Source organism: Amphiura filiformis, chromosome 8 (genome assembly GCF_039555335.1).
Source record: "Amphiura filiformis chromosome 8, Afil_fr2py, whole genome shotgun sequence".
In the NCBI taxonomy this organism is placed as follows: Eukaryota; Metazoa; Echinodermata; class Ophiuroidea; order Amphilepidida; family Amphiuridae; genus Amphiura; species Amphiura filiformis.
In genome coordinates, this window is record NC_092635.1 from 4,749,381 (window position 1) to 4,774,284 (window position 24,904).

Below are 24,904 nucleotides of genomic sequence, written 5' to 3' on the forward strand. Positions count from 1 at the left end.
CATCTTCATTGTCTATTATTGTCTTATACAATAAAACTTCTAGATTGCCATAACATTAAACATAATCAACTACTAGCTAATCCTGAAATAAAAATTGTCTATATGCGTTCTGCACATGTCTATACGCGTTCTGCGCATGTCTTTACGCGTTCTGCGCATGTCTTTATGCGTTTTGCGCCCGGGGGGGCACATCAAAAATTTTGGTGGGTATGCTCCCCCGGAATTTTAGGATGGTGGGTCTTTGGGAGCTGACGGCGTACCGGTAAAAGGGGGTCTTTCGGAGCTGCGAAGCGGGCTGTGAACAAGTAAAATGGGGTCTCTTGGAGCTGCGAAAAGTCAAAATCAAGGGTCTTTCTTGGCTTTTTGGTTGAAAATCGCCTGAAAAAACAAGAAATATGAGGAATGAGCAATTTTGGGGTCTTTTAGAGCTGAAATTATCTAAATCAAGGGTCTTTCGGAGCGTTATTTTGGTCAAATATAGGGGTCTTTCGAGCTGCGAAACCCAAAAGGGGGGTCTTTCGGGGAGCATACCCGTATGGTCATTTGTGTTGAGTGCCCCCCCCGGGTTTTGCGCATGTCTATATGTGTTCTGCGAATGTCTATATGCGTTCTGCGCATGTCAATATGCTGATGTGCCAAAATTCTACATGTACCCCTGGAGTGGTTATGGAAATTAATTTAGAGGTGAGCACATTACAAAATGTATTTTTATTATCATTTTCTGTACATTGTACTCTTCCCGAATCTTCTGATTGAAGGCAAATATTCAGTGTCAAATCATGGACAGTCAAACCAGTTGAGCTGATCTCCAAGACTCCACTAAATTTCATTGGTTTAAATCTTTGGACCTGCAGTAAAATTGACCTGTAAAAATAATCATAATCATTTTTTTCCTCAGTGTGATTTCTTACATGTTTTTTAAAATAACTTGGATCTGAAAAATATTTCTGACAATACTCACACTGAAAAGGTTTCTCTTGTGTGTGAACTCTAAAATGCCTTTTCAGATGGCTGCATCTTATGAAGGATTTCCCACATTGCTCGCACTGAAAGGGTTTCTCGTTAGTGTGAATTCTGATGTGTATTTTAAGATCCCCAGTTTTTGCAAAACATTTCTGACAATGCTCACACTGATAGGGTTTCTCTTTGGTATGAGTTCTGATGTGATCGTTGAGATAACCTCTACGTGCAAAACATCTCTGACAGTACGCACACTGATAGGGTTTCTCTTTGGTGTGGTTTTTCATATGTCTATTCAGATGACTCTTCTTCATAAAGTGTTCCTCGCAATGCTCACACTGATATGGTTTTTCTGTGCTGTGAGTATAACTAATATGAACTTTCAGACATCTAGGCCAAGCAAAACATTTCCCACATTCCTCACACTGATATGGTTTCTCTTTGGTGTGAGTTCTAATATGATTTTTCAGAGAATAATTCCTTGCAAAATATTTTTGACAAAACTCACACTGATAGGATTTCTCTTTGGTGTGAACTCTTATGTGTGTTTTGAGATCATCACTTCGTGCAAAGCAAACCTGACAGTATTCACACTGATAAGGTTTCTCTTTGGTGTGAGTTTTAATATGATTTTTCAGAACACTATTCATTGCAAAACATTTCCCACAACAATCACACTGATAGGGTTTCTCATTTGTGTGAATTCTTATGTGCTTTTTGATATACCTAATTGTGCCGAAGCATTTCTTACAATACTCACACTGGTGGGGTCTCAATTTGGTGTGAATTCGCATGTGTTTTTTGAGATGATCGCTTCGTGGAAAACATTTCTGACAGTACTCGCACTGGTGGGTTTTCACATTGGTGTGAGTGCTGATATGTGCTTTGAGCGTGCGATTGTATGCAAAATATTTCCGGCAATATTCACACTGATTTAGTCCCGGATTTGGTTCTTTAGTGTGCATTTGCATGTGTATTTTGAGAGTACAATTGTCTTTAAAACATTTCAAACAGTACTCACACTGATGGGGCGTCTCTTTATGGTGATTTTTGATATGTTTGTTTGTATATGTAAACCAAGCCGGACAAAGCTTGCAGTCATATAGTTTCCCTCCATGGTGTGTCATTATATGTCTATTGAGGGCATCTTTGCTTGTGTAGCATATCTCACAATGCTTACATGACAAAAAGTTCTTTCTTGTCCTTAAACACACATTTCCCCCATTCAAGACCTTCAACTTCAAGTCCTTTCCTGGATTGAGATTCGTTTTCTTGCAGAGAATTTTGCTATACCTCATCTTGTGTCTACGTGTATGCTGTGATACTTTGTCAAAAGAATCAAAACTGACTCGACAGGTTGTACATCTGAACGTCTGTAACATGGTTAACATTCTCACCTAGATTGACCTGCATTAAAACAATAAAAAATAATTAAATAATACTTTTATGCAAGATAACAGTAGATTTTAGTTGCCCTGAAATATTTGGATGGAATGTACCAATCTAACAACAGTTGATGCAATTTGAAACAAATATCTCCTTTTGACACAGCAGCAGGCTGGCACGTTCATGGCAGGATGGAAACAAGTACGTGGGGACAGAATTCTCCAAATGAGTTATTCCAGCTGAAATCCATACACCCCCTATGAAAGACATGACCTTAATCTCCCACACAGGGGGTGTAGATTTCAAATGGAGCTTACATTCAGGTAAACCCATGTGAAATTTACACTCCCTGTGTGGAAGATTAATATCATATCTTCCATACATGTATATGAATTTCAACTGGAATAAAATGACGAACAAATGACACCACCTTTTCACCTAAGAAGCTACCATTAATGAATACATTATTTTGACAATTTATGACAATATTCGTACTATAAAACATGCTTTTTGTTTAGCATACATTCTTAAGTATCTTTACATAACTTTACTTTTGTTAATTTCAAATTAACTTACAAGGTTTGCAGTGTATGCTTGTCTTGTCCTTCTTTGTTACTTGTAAGCGGAAATTCTCACTACTTCTGAATTCTACATAAAGAGCAATCAAATAAACAATAATCGTTACCAGTACTGATTGTTACAAATATTATAATTAGTGATTATTATTATTACAAAGACAGGTGTAATGAGGTGTTGTCCTGTCATCAAACCTTGAGTGGGGTCCCCATGTTGACGCTGTCACTAGTATTAGTGTAATGTTGTAGTATCCCTTTAATCTCAAAGTGATACGCATTCAGTAATGTCAGCCTTAAGATAAACTACCCGTGCGTGTGTTTTGTTGGATGAATGTTTACTCGTGAAATACACCATCAACGAAAGTAATGTCCGAGTCACTTCAGTCATCATTTATGTCTGATTTTATCTAATACGTAACCCCTAAAGTTACTTCAATGGCGACGATCGGTGTAAAAGATACCCCGGAACCCACATATGCAAGCAGCCGGGCGTAAGTAAGTGTTATCATTGAGAAATTCTGCATGATTTGAGCCGGTTTGCAAATCTCACGTGCACGACGTGTATGTAAACAAACAATCATGGCAGCAGCATTTACAACGATACCACCGCCACCAGAACTCGATATGTCTTCCCGTACTTTGGCAGACATTTGGAAGAAATTTCGCCAACGATATGAAAATTTCGAACTTGCTACAGGTATAGCCTCTAAATCTGATGCACAGCGAGTTGCTACATTTCTAAGTGTTGTAGGACAAGAAGCAGTAGACACATACAACACATTTGAATGGGAAAATGATGGTGATGCAAATAAAATTTCCCCAGTCATTGCCAAATTCGCTGCACATTGTGCCGGTAAGAAAAACCTCACGTATGAAAGGTACATATTTAATACCCGGGCACAGAAACATGGTGAGTCAGTTGACTCCTTCGTAACGGCACTGCGCACCCTTGCCGAAACGTGTGAGTTTGGCGACCTTAAAGACAGCTTGATCTTGGACAGAATCATCCTTGGACTGTCAAATAATAAACTCGCACAACGATTGTTGCGCAAAGATGATCTGACTTTGAAAAAGGCAATACATACCATTCAGGTGGAAGAAACCGCAACTGTGCAAGTAGCTAACATGTCACAATCAGATAAGTCACATCATCAGGCCAATGCAGTGCACTCTAAGTCAGTGAAATCTCGTGGTCAATCAAGTGCAAAAATCCCCACCCCACAAAAAAACAAAAGCAAATATGGTATCAAGTCAGGTTCAACCAATAAGGCTGAATTCAAGTCAAAGCCATCAGCGGGTAAACGGCGCTGCAACAACTGCGGAGGAGATTACCCACATCAGGGTACCTGCCCAGCAAGTGGAAAATGTTGCAACTATTGTCGGAAAAAGGGCCATTTTTCTACGGTATGCCGGAAAAAGGCACACGCCCAAGCAAACGCCATTGCTGACACCAGTGACAGCGATGCACAGAATCCCGACAGTGATGAAGAGGAGTATGCTTTTGTCCTCCGTGCCACAAGTTACACAACCAATGATGTAGACAAGCAACCACATATAAAACTCAAGCTTGATGGTCAACAAGTCAATTTATTGCTTGACACCGAGCAACGGTCAACGTAATGAGCAGACATCAGTACAATAAGCTGAAAACTAAACCCAAACTACATAAGACACGTGCCAAGATTTATGCATATGGCGCCAAGAAGAGGCTTCATGTTCTTGGTAAAATGTATGTCACAGTTGTCTGCAACGGTGAAACACTCCGTACCGCATTCTACGTTGTCAAAAGCGTCAGCGAGTCTCTACTTAGCTATGCCACAGCCAAAGCCCTACACATAATTCACATAGTTTGTGAAATAGACGCTGATCAGACTATAGACCAAATCTTAGCAGAATACCAAGATTGCTTCAAGGGCTTAGGAAAGCTTACGGAAACAACATGCAAGCTACATGTTAATGAAGACGTACAGCCAGTAGCCCAGCCACACAGAAGAATACCATTCCAAGTCAGGAAACAAGTTGAGGCTGAATTACAACGCCTACAAGACCTTGATGTCATAGAAACGGTGACAGACAAGCCGACACCATGGGTCTCACCAATTACAGTTGTGAAGAAACCAAAAAGTCCAAATGAGATTAGACTATGCATCGACATGAGAGCTCCAAATAAAGCAATTCAGCGTGAGCGGCATGTCACGCCTACCATAGATGACATTCTAGCCAGTCTTAATGGTGCTACAGTCTTCTCGAAATTAGATCTGAAGAATGGTTACCACCAAATAGAGCTCCATGAAGATTCCAGATATCTTACAGTGTTTTCAACTCATGTTGGTCTCTTTCAGTTCAAGAGGTTAAATTTCGAGTAAACAGCGCTGCCGAGAAGTTCCAAAATTTAATCCAGTCAGCGTTAGCAGGCCTTGATGGAGTCATTAACATCTCAGATGACATTCTCGTCTTTGGCAAAGATCCAGAAGAGCACAAAGAACGCCTCAGACATTGTCTTCAAAGACTTAAAGACAGAAATCTAACAGTCAATAAAGACAAGTGCAAGTTTGGTTTGAACTCAGTCGATTTCTTTGGTCACACATTCAGCGGTGAGGGAATTTCACCCAGCCCAGAGAAAGTGAAAGCCTTACAGAATGCTTCACCACCGACATCCAAAGAGAAAGTCCGCAGTCTCCTTGGACTAGCCACATACTGTGCACGCTTCATACCACAGCTTGCCACAATCACAGAACCACTGAGACAACTCACAAAAGACGATTCTAAGTGGACCTGGGAAGGTCCACAAGAAAGCGCCTTGCAAGAAATTAAGCATGCAATAACCGAACATTGTAAAATGGCTTATTTCAACCAAAATCTACAAACAGAAGTGGTTGTAGATGCCAGCCCAGTTGGGCTTGGTGCTATGCTAATTCAGCACGAGGACACTACATCCTACCTCGTAGCTCTAGGCAGTAGGTCTTTGACAGAAGTAGAACAACGCTACTCTCAGACTGAACGTGAAGCGCTAGGAGTCGCGTGGGGTGTCAAACATTTTCACATGTACTTGTAATGGAGGTGAATTTGAAGTAGTGACGGACCACAAACCACTACTCTCAATCTTCAATAACCCATCATCCAAGCCACCATTACGCATTGAGCGATGGTTAATGAGACTACAGGAGTATGACTATACACTCAAGTACCAACCAGGAAAATCAAATCCCGCCAACTATATGTCGCGCCATCCACTTCCATGTACCAAGTCTTCCAGTAGAGAAGAAAAGATGGCAGAAGAATATGTCAACCTGATAACTTCAAATGCAGTTCCCAAATCCCTTACAGTAGCTGAAATAGAACTTGAAACACAGAATGACACAGTACTGCAAGAATGCATTTGGGCAATCAATAACAATCAATGGCACACAGTCCAGCAAAGAGCCACAGCTGCAAACAAGAAAGACATAGACAGTTTACACAAAGTCCGCAATGAACTTAGCGTTAATGCAGAACACAACATACTACTACGAGACCACCGCATTGTGATCCCAAAGAGTCTCCAACAGAGAACAGTAGACATTGCTCATGAAGGGCATCAGGGAATCATCAAAACAAAACAACTTATGCGTCTCAAAATCTGGTTTCCTGGAATTGATCACCTGGTAGAACAAACAGTAGCTTCCTGCTTACCATGCCAAGCATCAACAGTTGAAAGGAATACCAGTGAACCACTTAAGATGTCAGACCTACCACCTGGTCCATGGCAACAGTTGAGCATTGACTTCAAGGAATTACCCACAGGAGAATATCTAATGGTAGTTCTCGACGATTACAGTAGATTTCCAGTCATAGAAGTCATCAAGTCAACCTCAGCCAAAACAGTCGTTCCTAAGCTTGATACCATTTTTGCTGCTTATGGCATTCCAGTTACAGTCCGTACTGATAATGGTCCCCCATTCAATAGCGCAGAATTTGCTCAGTTTGCTCAATATTCTGGCTTCCACCACCGCAAAGTAACACCACTTTGGCCCCAGGCCAACGGAGAAGTAGAGAGAATGATGCGGAACTTGAAAAAGTTGTATCGTACATGCGACAACAGAACAGCAAAATTGGAAACAAGCCCTAAATAAGTATCTAAGAAATCACAGAGCGACCCCCCATAGTTCCACAGGCGAAGCACCAGCAACACTCCTATTCGGTCGTCCGATACGCACACGACTGCCAGAGATATCGCCAGAACCCAAGAACAATAAAGTTCGCAGTCATGACAGAAAAGCCAAACAAACAATGAAGGCAAACGCAGAAAAGCGCAAGAACTCGGTCCCAAAGACTCTAAATGTGGGAGACACAGTCCTCCTGAAGAGAGACGCTTCCTTCAGATCGCACCAAACACCTTATCACACACAGCTGTACAAAGTTACAAAAGTGAAAGGGAGCATGATCACCGCAAGCGATGGCAATAGAACTGTTACCAGGAACATCTCGTACTACAAGAAGACGCACTGTCAGCTGAAAGGCATCGAACAGCAGCCAGATCTTAGTGACTACGATGATGAAGATCCTACAGCTGAAGCACCACCAGCACCACAACCGCAAGTGCCAGCTAGACAAAGACCACAAAGAAACAGAAGATTGCCAGGGCATCTGCAAGATTTTGTTGTGTGATTGATATAGTGCATCTTAGGGAACCAGAACTTGAGTTTTTAGAACATGACTGCAACTTAGCTTTTTTTTTTTTTTGATAGTTTACGGCAGTATAGCTAGCTAGGTTATAGCTTAAGCGTACTTTAGCACGCATTTAGCACAGTTTGCACGTATTGCATTTCTTTTTTTCACATTTTTTTTTTCATGTTAAATTCCGAAATCAATCAAATCAAAAGTGCAAAGCGAGAAAATTCTTATTTTAGGCTGCCAAGTAATCCACAGTTCTAAAAGTTGAATTGCAGTCCACAGTGTATTTTTATGTGTTGAAACGCAATTGAGTTATACTGTACTATGCTCACTTGTAAGAAGCATTATGACGCACAATGCTTAGCCCCTAACACTGATACAGTTGTCAACTTGTATCAAATACACAGCACACATATTGAAATAATACACATTTACATCACATGGTGTGATTCCATTTCATCTCATCACTGCCGAGTCAACAAGACCAGATATGGAGTCTGCAGTCTTCAATCTACTTTGCATTGATCACACCAGTAATTTTAGATAACGATGACCAAAAGATCTAATTTTTTTTTTCTCATGTTAGGCAAATCCAGTAATAATTTTTGCCAAAACAATTTTATTTTTGTCAGAAACAATGTGATTTATTTCAGTGCAAAATTTTTTTCTTTCATTTCAAGTCAAGGAAAATTCCACCATTTTTCTGTATTATTATTTTTTTTGTTCAAAACAAAGGAAAAAAATTGTTTTGAAATTGTTGTTATTTCCAATTTCATAATATGATCACATCTTCACCGCGTTAATCTCTTGGTCATCATCAAGGTGTTAAAAATTTGTTTGATTCAATGAAACTGTTTAATGTTGTTTTAAATTTCACATATTTCATATGTTTGAACTTTTCAAAAACAATCAGAAAAAAAAAAATCCTAAATAATGTTTCAATCGAAAATTGTTGTTTTCATCCAGATTCTTTTTCAGAACTTGTTCAACAATTAAAATCAAACTGTTTTGTGTTACTTTTTAAAAAAAAAAAGGAAAGGTGAAAGGAATGAGACATGTAACCATACTGTATTAATTAACAGACTAGAACTAAGTAACCAGGTATTGTGTTCACATTGGATTGTGAAAGGACATTGAACTGTGAAAGGACACTTTAACTCTGAAACACAAACCACTGTTTCAAAAGTATGTTGACATAATGTCACATCATCAGTCAGTCTGTAAAAGAAAACAATGGACACTCAGAATTGTTTTCATGGTAATGATTTATTTATCATTCACTGAGTACACAGAGATGTAGTTCTGAACAAAACAAAATGTACTCAACACCAGTACTTTTGCCACACCTTGACTCAGTTTAGCATCAAGTATCATAGCAGTGGAAAGTCAAAAACTTATTTTACTCAGCATGCTAATTTCATGGCAATAACAAAAAATGTTTTGTTTCGTAATGTTGTAGTATCCCTTTAATCTCAAAGTGATACGCATTCAGTAATGTCAGCCTTAAGATAAACTACCCGTGCGTGTGTTTTGTTGGATGAATGTTTACTCGTGAAATACACCATCAACGAAAGTAATGTCCGAGTCACTTCAGTCATCATTTATGTCTGATTTTATCTAATACGTAACCCCTAAAGTTACTTCAGTAAGGCCCAATGTTTGCTTGGCAGAACAGTTAGATCCAATGATCCGGATACCACAAAGCTTTTCTTTGTTCTGGTGAGACCTATTCCTGGAGTACTGTGCTGGAGTTTGGGTTCCTAAAAAGAGAAGGATTACAAGATACTGCTTCCCTTGTCCCTGGCATTTCATGCCTTCACACGGCACAAGGCTCCAGAGTGACCCTTGAGATTCCCACCACTTTTTCTTGTTTGCTGTTGGTGTCTGTGGAGTAAACACAACATTAGCTGGGCTGACTATATCAAGCATAATACTCATTCCTTTTAAGCAAAGTAGATTTAAACTGTCATTCAACACAACATAATTATATTGAGATAGTTACCTCAATATTTCGATGTGTACAACACACATCCTCATCAGGAGGACTCCAATGATAAACTGATGGAGTTGAATGTCCTGCTCTTGACCTATTGAGGTAACTACATGTATCTCAATATATGTTGTGTTGAATGACAGTTTAAATCTACTTTGCTTGATTATCTACCAACATGTATGAGCATACACAGTGATATACAACATTCCTTTTAAGTTTCAGAGTTTTGAGAAAGTCCACAGTTGAAAGTTCATTAATGTATTCAGCAACACAGGAGGAACAAGGGACATTCCCAACAGAAATACAAATAAACTCTCCCCAAGCATCTCAACTGCAGGAGGCAGTTTTTATCCCTGAGGGTGAATCACTGGAACAGCTCTCCCAGGACAGTTGGAGAAGCCAGGACAATAGAACAATTTAAAGCAGTATTAAATTCTCAGTCGAGTCAAGTAAAGCTAGGATATATGGGACAGGTTCTTTTTAAAATGCCAGAGCCTAAACTATATCTCCTATTAAATTGTAAAATGTAGGTCATCCAAGCTTTACATTGATGATCAAATTGAACACAAGTTCATGCCCTATGTATGTAATCTTACCTTCTGGTTGCTTTTGATGAGCTGATTCCTTCAGTCCTGAGACCAAAGGGGTTGCGTTGATGAGGGTTGTACATCTTCATATAGCACTAAAGAACAAAATACAATAAATCATTTACATGTAGGCTTACATATGCAGTGCTATGCACAGTATACATGTACATAGAAAAAGGGTATGTGAGGAAGAAAAAGGAAAATAATTTAAATTTGATTTCTTTGTGTTTGTCAATGGCACAAAAATAACACTGCAAAAGAAGGTTGTTGTTGTTTTTGTAGAGAAAATACAATTAGTTTTTTATTTTATTTAGTAATTTATAAGTAAATTTTATAGTAATGATCCTGATTTTACAAAACAAGCTAAGTTTTTAAAGCTACAAAACTTACCACCCATACATTTACTCAAGAACTCTAGCTTTGAATTTGCACATGATAGTTACGCATTCGATCGTTTTTCGGTCGGACAGCGCCACTGTCAGCATGGTCAGCGGTGCAATTTTTTGCACCGGAGGTTATTTATTCTGTTAATATTGAAATTTAGATGAAAGTTATTTCGATGAGTCAAATGTATGTTTTAAGCAAGATTTGCCTATTTTGGACAGTCTAAAATTTTGCTGAAGTGTAATTTTAGTAGTAGGGATTTTACATTTTCAATCGCATGGACGGTACTTTTTTTGCGAGCTCGCTAGGATTCTAGAGAGTAGATTTCTTGCAATATTTACCATCCAATTTATATCCTTCAATGTACCTGTATATCGTTAGCATATCCAACACGGTCAAAAAAAGTTTTTTGAGGTTTCTGATCGTCACGATGAAACACTTTTTAAAATACACGACTTTCTCAGTTTTGCCAGCCATTTTGTTTACTCGTTGCTATCGACGTCACCAATTAGTCTAGCCCTCAAGAGTGCAACATGGCTGTATCGCGAACACGATTTGACGAAACCGGCTGTAAATGAGGTGGGTCATCTCGTGACTTGCATTGTTTCATCACCGAACAAGCTCGTCGGACGTAGGGGGGTCGACGGCTTGGAAATTACCTTTTAAGTATCAGAAATACCAAGTTTAATTTACTTGGATACATTGAATAAGATAACTATGATTTGCAGATCAGATATATGTGAGTACCAATTTCATATTGACTGAATTGCAAAAAAAATTGTTGAAATGTTTGAGCTGCGCAAAACGTTAAGTGTATAAATCCCATTGACACACAAAATGGCAAAAGCCAGTCTCTGTGTACAAACGGCGTACACGAGACTGGCAAGCGAGTCTAAATTTTAGCAACATGCATTTTTAATGCAAGCACCTGTCGTGATCGGCTATGTTTTATACTTCTGAACTTCAATTGCTATTTAAGTTAATCCGAGTAGATTTTGAATGCAATGGTCTCATGCCTAGAATGTGAAGCTATCGGTGAGCAAATTCTTGGCTAGACTTCTCGAGCAACCATGTATCATAATAGTTCACCACGTAAACTTGTATGGCTCAAAATTCGGACCGCTCGGACAGATAGTATCAGTTTGTGAATGAGGACATCGTATAAGTTCCTTGTAGTACAAGTTGTACTATCACCCTCTCAAGTACCAAGCAGGGTTTTCTTTAACGCACAAAACACGCATATTTACGCGTTCAGGCACTTTTCTGACTCCTTCAAATCCCTAGTTCCAACGTCCAATGCGTACAAAATCTTGAAAACGTACGCGTTCAGATATTGCAAGAATTGAATAGAGAAACACCTGATATTGTGTATTTATTCTCGGCTTTTGGCATTTAGGACCTATACTCCCGATATGTAGGACAACGAAAGGCTTTACGGACCGGCATTTCACAATTTTCAGCTTTTTAACTGTTCAAATTTAAATTTTACACAGTAATAGTGCCAAAATGGTCCACCAAATCGCTTCAATTAGGTCTTCATTTTGCAAAATTTTCCAAGTTCTAAGGGGGGAACATCACCCTGAGTAGTTGATAAACAAATGGCCACTTTCACTTCTACTTTCGACATTTGCCAATTTATGTTTAACACAATTTATAGGCCTACTAATAGGGAAAACTGGCCGTCCACGAAAGACTCCATAGACTGCTCATTTCACAAATGTTCGGCTTTTTTAAAATAAAATTTTACACATTAATATTGCCAAAATGATCCACCAAATTGCTTCAATTAGGTCTTCATTTTGCAAAAGTTTCTTACTTCTCAGGGGGCATCTTTAAATATTATTATTTTCTTCTAAAATTGCCCCACCCCTTCTGACTGTTTCTAGATCCGCCACTGCTCCAAACAGTGGTGTAGATTTCTTTTTGACTGGGGGGGGGGGGGAGATTGTGTGTCTTGAAGTATAGTGAATCCAGCCCGGTGGGTTCAGTTTGTATTTAAAGGTAGGACGTATGACCGTTCCAGGATTTGAAAATGACCCCTATTTCACGGGGAATCGAGGACATTTGCAGCAATTTTACCCCTATTTTATGCTGAAATCAAGGAAAATTTGCCCCAAATACCTGCCCTATTTTATCAATTTGAGGACGATTTTCATTTCACCCCCTTATTACGAGGAATCGAGGACATTTTTCCAAATAAATACCCTATTTTTACCATTTCAAGGACGCTTTTGAATTTCCCCCTATTTCACGGGAAATGAGGACAATAACAAAACTGTAGCGGTAAAACACGGACGAAAGTCCTAGAAATACACCCTATTTTCCATTTCAAGGACAATTTTGCTCCAAAACACCCCTAATTTGGACAATCATGAACAATTTTGTCCTCGAAAATTCATGGACATTTCTTGAAAAGTACCCCTAATTGGAACCATCATGCGTACACATTGTCAGTGAAGACTGAACCCACCGGGGAATCCAGCACCTTTTGGAGAAAGAATAAGTTTATGGTACAACAAATTTTGCCATTTTGAAGCTTAACTGTTGAAATATGGTGCAAAAGTGGAATAAATTAGCGAGAAGCGCAAAAATGTGCACTTTTGGGGCTAAAATGGCCAAATATGAGGTTAATTTGGTCAGAAACCCACATACAGCCGTCACCATTGGGGGATGATTGTATGGACCATCCCCCTGGCAAAATATTAGGGGAGATTCCCTCCCCCCACCACCACCCCAATCCGGATCCAAAAACACACATATTGTTAAAAATTTCTTCAAAAATAATATTATAAAAATACCCCTTGGGCAATATTTTTGACTCCTTCAGAGGAAAAATTCACAATTGAAAGGGTCAAAAAAATTTGAAAATACCCCTTCAGCAAAATGCTTAAAGAAAACCCTGGTACCAAGCCATTCAATCTCGCATCCAACTGTACAGATACTCATTTTTCCCACGCACCGTCAACTGGTGCACACCGTCGACGTCCTATACGATAAATATAAATTTAATACTCCGTTGGTGAGCGACGGGCGAGTGGTAGTGAGCGACAGGCGAGTGGTATTTCACTGAACGCAAGAAAAGGAGTTCTATCTGATTGGCTAGCAATCGATCGCTTAGGTCGCTCAGTAGTCAACTACAAACTCATGCATTCAATTCGATTGAAATCGATTATTCTATTATTGACGAAGATAAAGAGCGTGATAGTGTGTCAATAATGTACATTGTATTGCACCTGGTTTTACCAGCATTCCTTTATAAAATAATTTTCTCAAAGAGTTGAATATTATCAAAATTTTTACCCAGGATTTCAAATTTTTACCCGCAAATTGCAGTTAAACATATCCACAGCAAAATACCGGTCCTCACTAATTAGTACATTTAATTTCCAGTTAGTACATTTAAACGAAACCTGTGATTTACGTGACAACAAATAAAATTTTCTTACAATAGAAATATCATATGGGATACTGATATGGTAGGCCGCAACCGCCACAACGTGGAGCTGCTACGCGTAGCTGACTTTTTGTTCCGTGGAGCCAAATTGACCAATCATGTTAGAGTTTTTCATTACTCGGAGGTAAAACTGACCAATCAAGTACGACTTACTCATTACGTGAAGCGAATTTAGTCATTAAGAATTTGCCAGACGAGCTTCACGTGGTTGCAAGATATCCTCGGTCACGATAGTTATGATTCAAAAAGTAATTTATGAAAAGTACGAACCGACTTATTATTAAGATGGACATGCACTCACAAGAAACTCATACAGTATTGTACACAACTATATAGCTAGGCAGAGTGGTGGTAAACCATGCACACAATTCTGCGATCTGCAGTGTATCGCCGGGAGCTGATTTGTACATCTTGCGCGCGTGGCCTCATGGAATTCGACCTTCAGCAAACCAGTTCGGATTTACTTTATATACTAGTAGTAGGCCATACATACTGTAGTTACGGTACTGCCCGCTTTTCCTATACACAATACTCAGTGCGCTCACCATTGACGCGTGACCTAGTGTATGTTAGAAGTATTATGCCATTGCCTATATGACGTCACTGTGTAAAAAATAACCAGTCAATATTTAAAGTATTCTCTGAAATTCTAGAAAATATAGTTTTGTAACATTTCCTAATTTTTTAGCTAATTTAAGTGTTTGGAAATATTGGTACTTTTGTGTTTTAGGAAGGATATGTAAACGACAGATAACACCAAAAAATATGAACAAATTATTTCTAAACCGTGTTAAGTCTGCAAACCATTATGCTTCTCATTTTCAAGAACGCTGGTTAACAATAAGCAGACTATTGTCTCATTTCGTAAACAAAAGCCCAGACAGTATTGTTACCTTATGTTAAGCTTTATAATCATTCACCCAACTGAAACTATAATACCAGCTCATTGTTCATTGCACAGGTAAAACAGACACAAGTGCAGTGTGTATTTAACCAGAGAAGATCTGATGTAACATAGTTGAGCTGTTTTCATTGAGTGTTATCTTGGTTTAATAGCTTTTAATGGGGTTTAAGTCCTTCAAAGGTCGTGGTGAATTCTACTGTAGACATGACTGCATCATGATTATTTTAAAGTCAACAACATTCAACAATATGATCACCGTGATAGTATGACAGTAGTATCAGTACCGTGGGTGTCAGTGATCCTGGCCTGACACAGTAGACAAACAAACAAACACGCCACACACATGGCACATGCATGCAAGGTAACATTGACTATACACTAATCAAACAATGGTATTGATCCTGTACAACTGTTTGTGGTTTATTTACATTCGATTCATTTAAAATCCACATAGTAAACATTAATTTTGGCAAGAGTTTTCTCTCTGGAACGATGATGCATCAACTGGCTCCGCGTAATGAAAAGATCTAACATGATTGGTCAATTTAGCTCCGCCGAAGCGAAAAGTAAGCTACGCCAGTAGCAGCTCCATCGCCAGGCGGTTACGCCAGCCATATACTGATCATGCGAAAATCGTAAAACATAGAATAGAAACAGTGTGGCCGGCTCTCAAAATCTCAAATTGTATGCATAGCCTGAGTCGCACGGCCTATCTCGAACAAAATATCTCAAAATCACCATGCGTAGTTGTTGAAAAACGTGAGGATTTATCGTACTACCACGGCAATTTTTAACACGAAGATATAGGGATGATGACGGTGTGTGGTGGAACAACCTCCCTGGAGATGTCCTCGCCCTGCCAACAGCTGAGGCCTTCAAGGGAGCAGTTGCAGCACACATTTAAAGGACCAGACTTTTTTACTTGCACCATGTATAATATGCACCGCAACTTTGGCACCGCACTAGAGCATTCTAAGTTATTTCCTTGGCTCTACATCCTCTGGAGGATTATGCTGAGTATCAACGTAGAAGTAGAAGTAGAAGTAATAGGTACGGTATACATACCCAATTGCATGTCCATGATATATTTGCATCTACATCATATCTGTTTACTACTGTGTAAATACCTGGTATAGGTTATGCACCACAGAGTGACTTCAGTTAGGAAGTAGACAACGACAAAATCTTTTCAAAATTATATCTTCATGGAATTGTAAACCATTTTCATGTGGTTTTTTAGATGAGTTCAAGTACATTTCTGAAAGTTTCCGAGAGATTTTTTGTCCATAATGGCTAATCACAGCCTGTAGCCTAATACGACTTATTGAATACGGTCTACTGTCATTCCGTCCATCAACACTTTCGTCCTACTCCTTTACTATTCATACTGCAGTTACTGTCCGTTTTCCTATACACAATACACAGTGCTCTCACCATTGACGCGTGACCCCTACAAATGATGTACGTTGCAAGAATGGGCACTTGCCTAGTTAACATCACTGTGTGAAAAATAACCAGCCAATATGTTAGCTATTCTCTAAACTTCTAGCAAATATATTTCTCTAACATGACCTAAAATTACAGCTAGGTTAGATGTTCAGAAATAGTCGCACTTTTGTAAAATATGAGTGAGGGCAAGGCATAGCTAGCCAACTCCCCGTGTTAATTGAATGGAGATTTGACCGAAAATATTGGTATCGGACCGCTCACTTCTGAAGGATGCCACAAAAAAACGGTACAAGCTACATCTTAACTATTCTCTGGCAATCATCATGATGAGTTTCTTATATAGTATTAGGGATGCCCACTCTCAATACAGTTTCCACTAGAACGATTTTTCATTTACTGTGTGCGTGCTCTCACACACGTATTGTCTATGGAGAAACTGATCGATACAAGAAATCCCAGGCCTGTTAAATGGCGTACATAGGGGGCCTACTTGTTTTGATCCAAATGTAGGCCTATATCAGGGTGTTTCAAGAAATTCCTGATTCCACCAGAAAACATTAACCAAACTTTTTCCTGTTTGGTCAGTAAATAGAGAGGACCTTCCTGCATGAAGAGATCAACTTTTTTTAATGAAAATTTTAATGAGATGAGAACTACAACAGGTTGAAGTGACACCATTCCGTGCATCAGGTGTTCAAACGCAATTATCTCCGAATTTGGAGTGAATCAGACAAGCAAACTTACATACTCATAAAATTTAACTATTTATGAAGACAAAATGTGTAGGATGTTAAGAAATTTAAGAATGTTTAAGCCCACCGCGGCACATCTCAAATGCACTTCCCCGTGCACTTCTCACTACCATGTCCATTTCATAGGGAGTATAAAAACCGGGGACCATCATGTCTTCCATGCACACACAGTATTGCTCAATGTAGTAAAGATAACCTTTGAGTTGGAGCAAATTTCTCAAAATTGGTAGTGATTAATGTTACCAAACTTATGCCATGATGAAATATAATAATTTTGAAGATAAAATGTGCTGACCTTAAAAGATTGAACAATGTTTAAGACTACCGCTTTTCATTTGAAATAATGCACTTATTGTTCATCTCCTCTATGGAGATATTTTCCATGGCGGCCATCTATGATCATGCTTGAGGTTTCACCAAACAAACCATGGGTTTTGAGGTCTTATATTTTTTGTTGTATGTCAACAAAATCGATAAAATTTTCAGGATGATCTTATTTTCATGTTGTTATAAGCAAATATAATGTTCCAGATCAGATAGTTAATAAATACATTAAGAAAAAGTACCTTAAAGTTGCACTTTTCTGTTAGTATTCCTTTTGGACTTTAACTTTTTAACATGTTCTAGCAGCCCTATATAAAACCGTGACACTCGAAAGGCCATATCTCTGGAATGAAACGTCCGATTAAGATTATTTAAACGCCAAAATGTTTCTTTCATCAATTCCCATCCAATAAGTTAGGTCTGAATCAATTTAAAAGTACTTCAATTTTTAGTGGACATGCCTAATAGTATGCCGAAATTGGGTACTGTAGGTGATTGACAAAGGGTCGCACTTTTCTGATAAATAAGTGACAGTGAACATGAAATATCAGCGCCCATAAACCCAAGTTAGTAGCTAGTTAGTGGAGGCCGTCACGGGACTGATTATTGATTATTGAAGTGCCTTATTAATAGATACGCACGATTTAGGGCAAGAAAAACAAACCGGACACTTTTGGAGACATCATCATCATCATCATCATCATCATCATCATCATCATCATCATCATCATCGACATCATCATCATCATCACTTTCTACATTTTTCTAAACAACATAGGGCCTACCGTTTTAATAAGATTTTTTCTTGAAATGCATGTAACTATAATTATTGTTTAGAGCGTGATGAAATAAAACATCACGATTTTCATCACAAAACATATATAATGCATAAGAAATCGTTTGTTTTAGAGCGTGATGATGAAATAAAACATCACGATTTTCATCCCGAAACAAAGTAATACATAAGAAATCAATTTTTCGTGAGTGATGAAATAAAACATCAAAATTGTCATCACGAAACAAAGTAATACATGAGAAATCGTTTGTTTTAAAGTGTGATGAAATAAAACATCACGATTTTCATCACAAAACAAAGTAATAGGCCTACAAAAGAAATACATTTTTCGAGAGTGATTAAATAAAACATCACGATTTTCATCACGGAACAAAGTAATACATAAGACATCGTTTGTTTGATTGCAATCAACCGCGACAGTTCGTCTCACACACATAACAATGCACTGCGATCAAATAGGTTGATGACAACATTTGATTGAATGGACTGCACTGCGCCATGATTACGTGCACCGGTTCAAATCCTTTGTTTGGAGCCAATCAATAATTTCACGTACAGCCTCTATGCAAATTAGAGTTTACACACGCTGCAGCTGGGGTAATCGACCGAAGCTGGTTGCCGTTAGTGATCGAATGCATGAGCTTATTTGCTTTACTGAATCGATTTACTGGATTAATTTCCTGTTAACTGGGTTTAATGCCACAAAGGTCGAATCGCCTTTGCCATGGACCATGACTGCATCATGTAATATTCCGCCCGTTTCAGAGCTGTATTGCCTATGCCAAGTGCATTAATTGTGTACCTCGAGTAGAATAGACCTACTTTTGCTCTAGTTACCTCTAGCTTGCAGGTCACCAAATAGTTAGCGATTTGCGGTTTTCGCCCTGCTGACTACAACTTCAGAAGGTTCAGAAGGAAGGGAAATGCCACTTTTTGCTGAACCATGAAATGGTACCAGAATGCTTGCTACCCGGGCTTGCTATAAACTATGCCTTTATAGTGGTGGTGTTAGAGACTGGATTCAGTTAGGCTAAACCTTTCTCGTTAACCAAAAGGCTAGAGCAAATATTGTACCGTCCAAAAAGGATTGTCAAGATGCAAGTCTTACGAAATGGCATTTCCTGAAAGACGTAAAAGTTTGTCGAAATTGGTCTACTTGGGCCAGCTTGGCGTAGACCAGTGATGGGGTACGTAGTGCGAGCCGTTAACCCTCTCCTATTATGGGTCGTTGTCGAGTTCCTACGGGAAGATCTTTTTAAAAAACTTACTTCAACATCGAGTTATTAAATTCACTAATTTCCCCAATGTTGGGTAACTTGACCTTTACCCATTGGGGCTGTTCATATGGTATTTATTTTATTTATTTGTTTGTTTGTTTGTTTGCTTGTTTGGCTAAAATACATAAAAAATACAAAGAATGTCATAAAATGAAAATTATAAAAGATTGTCCTGGTACTGGTAGCCCAGGACTGGTAGGCTAGCCAGAAGGAGCCAGGAGCGCGAACACTATCACCCAGGGGGTGTGACCAGTCGTCAGCAAATAATCTGACGTGAGAATTGATGTTGAGGGGCAGGTCATTTATGTAGGTCAAAAAGAGGAGGGGGCCAACCAGTACCGTATTCTAACAGTGTAGGACCCGGGTCAATATTCAATATTCATATTTTTGGTCCTTTATCCATATTTTTGCTCGTGTATTCAAAACTGAACGTTGTGCAAAGAAGAAATGAAACAGAAAAAAATAAAGAATATAATAAACATTATTTCCCTACCAGGGTGACATTCCTCATTCCTTTTCTCTGGGTAGAGCAGTCACTGGGAATGTGTTGTTGTTACAAGTCGATTTAATGTGGCACAGCCAAAAACTTTTTCCCAAATTTACTTCAGAATGCAAAACAAAACACACTGTTTGATAAAGTTAACAATATCCAAGTCTTTGATTTGAAGTATGATTTAACAATAATTTTGTGAGTCAACATAAATACGTTCAATCAGTCACAATCAATCAAATACAGGCACTGTGTTTAAGGATACGATACATGATTTACCGACAAGTGACTCATTTCGGAATGCGATCATAAATTTTGAAGGAAAAAAAAGTTTCCACAGGCTTCGTTCGGACTCGAACCAGCGATTCTAAACTTCCTTCGATTACGCGTCTAGCGCTTTACCGCTCGGCCACCGTGGCAGTTGAGCGGATGAGTGTAATGATAGAAGATAAATCTCATAATGCCATCTTTAGCCTTTTGCTAAATAAAAAAAGACGCGTTTGTAACGATAGATTAGCCGTGTTATGCATAAATAGCACGAACGTTTGGGAAAGGTTTCAAACAAATAATAAAGACACTGATGTGATGATGAAATTGCGTAAGTCGGGAATTATCTGCGTCGCAATGTTTTGTTTTGGTTTTAGGAATTTGACCTTAAAATTTACGACTTCATGACATTATCATTCGAAATTAACAAAAGATTTTTCAACACTATATGTCCTCATTCTTTCTCTAGAATGTTTTGTACATGTGTGTGAAATAGCTTCAACAATGGTTCGCTGCATAATGGTAAAAATAGCCTTGACCTAAAAAAGGGCGAGAGGTACCATATTTACGGATTCAGGCTAAATTTAAAATTGATATAAAACGTCTGTTTTTTGATCGATTACAAAAATTAATTTTTGTCGTATAAAGAAATTGTATCTGGCGTGAATTACACCACAGTTTTTATTCCTAGGGCTCTTTGACTTCTTCAAATAATTTTTTTAATGATAGAGTGAATCCCCTGGCCCTCTATAATTACGCACAAAAGATCGAGTCCCCTTAATAATGTTACTTAGCCTTCTTCTTGTTGATTTCAAAGTTCTGATGTATATATATCCTGATTCACTTGTCCTGCGAACATCACTGTTCAGCGAAATCCACTGTAGACTTTTATATCATTTGCGTATAAAATCCTCGCACAGTTGACTATCTCCAAAATGGTGCTATTTTCACTTTTCACACAATTTCTTCAGGAAAACAGGCCTGCCTCCTTATTCGCTCTGTTTCCACTAATTGACAGATGTGTTAATAATATAAATTCCTTTCTTGAAAGAGGTACGCACTTGACGTATTCTAGATCTTCTCTGATACAAAAGAAGAAATAAAACAAACAAACAAACATATGTAGTAACGTTGAAGAATTGTGTTTAAATTTGATCTAGTAAATAACTCTAAATTGTAAAAGAGCAGGTACACCAATTTGACGTGGGGAAACAAGTAAAATGCGCACGGCAGAGGGGGACACAAACAGCAAATGTAGGTATTAGAAGTCGGTAAAGTTCGATAGCCAAATATTACCCGTTCCAAGGGCCCACAGAAGTGCTAAACCTGTGCACTGTGTACATACACTTATCCGTAGTGAACTTGCTTTCTTAGAGTAAGACACAGTTTATTTGCTCCGAGTCTGTTGTCTTGTTTGCTACTGAGTTCAATTTGGACTTGCCTTCAGTTTTTGATTTAAATTTGTTTTTGAATAACAGCATGTAGTTTTCGTTGTGTCCCTGAAGAAGAGCAGTTCATCTACTCGAAACGTCGGCTGTTTTGTTTTGTTTGTTTTTTGTTGTTGTTGTTGGTTTGTTTGGTTTTATTTGTCTGCTACGTGCACAGTGATTTTCATCACTTCCAGTGTACTTTTGTACTGTTTTCCTGACACTTATTTTGGCCATCGAACTTGGCCTGTTTTTGTGTCTACATTGGTTGTTTGATTTATCGTATATATGTGTATGTGCACAGTGATTTTCATCACTTGTTCCAGTGCACGTTTGTATTCCCATTGATTCATGTTGTTTCTACAGGTTTAGCACTTCTGTGGGCCGTTAGAACTGGTAATTTTTGGCTATCGAACTCCACATACTTCTAATACCTACATTTGCTGATTTTGTCCCCCTCTGCGTACCGTCTAGTCTGTATTTTACTTGTTTCCTCACGTCAAGTTGGTGTACCTTGCTCTTTTTCTTTCCAGTTGTTCATATTCAAGGTATCCTCTTGTATCATTTATGATCCTTGATGTGTTTTGTGTCCTCGTCCGTTGGATTCACCATTACCCACTTTTTATAAATAATCAAATTAAATTACTCTGGGCACATCACATTGTGTTTAATGAAAGGGTATTGCTGGGATGAATTGTTTATCAACAAGGGACTGCAAAACAGTAGAGATACAAATGCACCACATATAGACGAATCCAACGAGCCAAGTCATGGTCAGGATTTGGTCGGCCATCTTTGGTTTCCCGCTAGCACCAACCTGGGGTTTTGAGCACCCGATTGTGCAAATAAAGCCGCCTAACACCTAGAGAAGATGCAAAGACCAGGCGGGTTAATAAAATAATAATATACAATAGAGGTAATCCTGTCGCATCTATTCATACATAGTCCTTTTGTTCATCCATTTGTACATCTATGAATAGATGCGACGGGATTACCTGCGGAATTATCTCTATTGTATTATTCTATTAACCCTCCTCGACCTTCTCTAGGTGTAAGGCGGCTTTTATTTGCACAACTGTTGGAACTGTATTGTGTTCTAAACTTCTTTTGTCTACCTGTGTTTTCGCGGAAGGTGTAAAACGGGTGATGGAATGCAGTTTAAAATTTCCGCCAAGGCCGAATCATTTCACATTTTGGATGCATTGTATAGCCGACGGGGACCCAACTAAAGGCTGCTAGTCAGGTGTAGGAATGCGTGTATATGGATTCGTCTATACCTGGAAAAACTGCCAGGCCATGGACAAGGCCTCAGGGGAAAGGTATATTTTTCCACACCTTAGACCAGACGCGTATACAGAACTTCAGGAACCGAGGGACGACTTCGACTGTAAGGTTCGCCACAAACAAAATTCTAGCTAGTTTCAAAAGACGACTGGTTTTTCATCTTTTAGTTTTAATATCACATAATATACACGTATATATAAGCTATAATATTATGTTACATAACTGTAATAGCAACTTTCACTACAATAATAAGCTACCCTTCTTTATATGGAACAACAATACATGTGTACTATAGAGTGCACAACTTATAAGTTCCCCCTAATACTTTTTGAAATAAATCGAAAATTATTTAACAAAATGTAAAATTGTAAAAAGATATGAGTAATCTTATTTGTTTTATAAATCTGGACCAATTTGTAGTGTCACACATGATTGCGTTCGGTCACAATGGTTCATTATGTAAAAAATATGCAGTTTTAAAAGTTGCACCTGAGTCCATAGAAGTCAAATTTCAAACAATACAGTGTGTCAGGCCTGTTCAAGAGTTTGTAATGGAAATAAAACTTAACGTCTAAGATGTGCAGTAGGAAATGTGTCCTCCTACACTGTTAACAAGTGCATTACAACGTCAGCGCATGCTGTCTACGAAAGTCCGGATCCGTTGCTGGTTTCAGCCAGATTTACTATTGATATCTTCTGACGAACAGACGTGACATGTCAACGAGGTGCTCTCGGCTGATTTTTTACTTCTTCTGTCACCTGAAATTTTGTTTTCAATTTTCGAATTGCATTAGGCACAACTCCCATACAACGAGCAATTTCTTTCACTGGTACATTTTTATCCAGCAAACATATTGCTCGACCGCGAAGGAAATATGACAAACGTGGCATGATTAAAATGTGACTTTTCTTAAGTGATGAACTGGCGATGCATGGTCTTTTCTCACTGCAGTACATATCCTGCCTAATTCAGCCATTTATCATTTAAAAAGAAAAGATTTAAACAACTGCTTTGCTTTTGAAAACCAAAGATTGAGTTTTCTTTAACAAACACATGAATATTCCTGGCCTACCGTATTGTTTGAGAGTTTACTCCTATGGACTCAGATGCAACTTTTAACACTGTTTAAAACGGTCTTTTCTTTTACATAATAACCCATTGTGACTGAACGCAATGATGTGTGACGCTATAATTTGGTCCACATGTGTAAAACAAATAAGGCTACCGATAACTTTTTACATGTTTGCATTTCGTCATGTATTTTTCGATTTATTCTAAAAAGTATGTAGGGGGAACTTATAAGTTGTGCACCCTATATATAGGCCTATATAATTGTAAGAGAGCAAGTTGCACATTGAATCCAATTTATCAAAACAAATTGTAATTTTGTTTTTTTGAAAGTGTTATAATAATGTACAAAACAAATTACAAAATATGAAACAGTAAGAGTGATAGCAAAAGGTTAAAATTTACATGCTCAAAAGGTGATGCTAACTGAATATTCAAAACAAGTCAAGTCCTACGCCGATTAAAATAAGGCACACTTAATTCCGACGGCGGCCTAAAGTTGCGCCGATCAGGATCTTGCACCGTTTCTGAAATGACATCACCAGTTAATCACACCTCCTTTGTGCTATGCCTCAGCATATTCGGTAATTCAAGAACCCCTTTTCTAAAAAGTTCCATGCCACAAACAAAATTGTACGATTCAGTTCCTATAACTACCCCACGCAAGCAGTTCATAAATCCCCAAAGTTCGCCTAGTTTGAATACCTCACTCAAAAACTTCATCACAAACCCAATTGGCCGGCTCACAATCCGTTCTCCGTAGACATGACAGATATAACTGTTTATAGCGGATGATTTTTTAAAACTAACTACAAATCCTAAACGTATAGGCTATAAAAATTTCATTTCAAATTTGTCTTAAGAAACGATCTA

At 38.4% G+C, this 24,904-nt stretch overlaps 1 protein-coding gene and 1 long non-coding RNA gene across 2 annotated transcripts; both read right to left on the minus strand.

Moving 5' to 3' along the window:
- Positions 1-599: 599 nt before the first annotated feature.
- LOC140158431 (uncharacterized) lies at positions 600-2,022 on the minus strand. Its single transcript, XM_072181521.1, has one exon. It carries the CDS (start codon positions 1,929-1,931, stop codon positions 600-602), a length of 1,332 nt encoding a protein of 443 aa, XP_072037622.1. The 5' UTR covers positions 1,932-2,022.
- A 6-nt stretch (positions 2,023-2,028) lies between these two features.
- Positions 2,029-16,161, minus strand: LOC140158523 (uncharacterized). The gene is made up of 4 exons (XR_011859793.1): positions 16,024-16,161; positions 10,164-10,249; positions 2,923-2,994; positions 2,029-2,367 (listed from the first exon to the last, which is right to left on the minus strand). It is a non-coding gene; the product is annotated as an uncharacterized lncRNA (long non-coding RNA).
- Between the last annotated feature and the right edge of the window lie 8,743 nt (positions 16,162-24,904).

Bases quoted from the DNA above. Each gene is read 5' to 3' on its own strand.
- LOC140158431 (XM_072181521.1), bottom strand. From the start codon at position 1,931: ATGCAAATGCACACTAAAGAACCAAATCCGGGACTAAATCAGTGTGAA.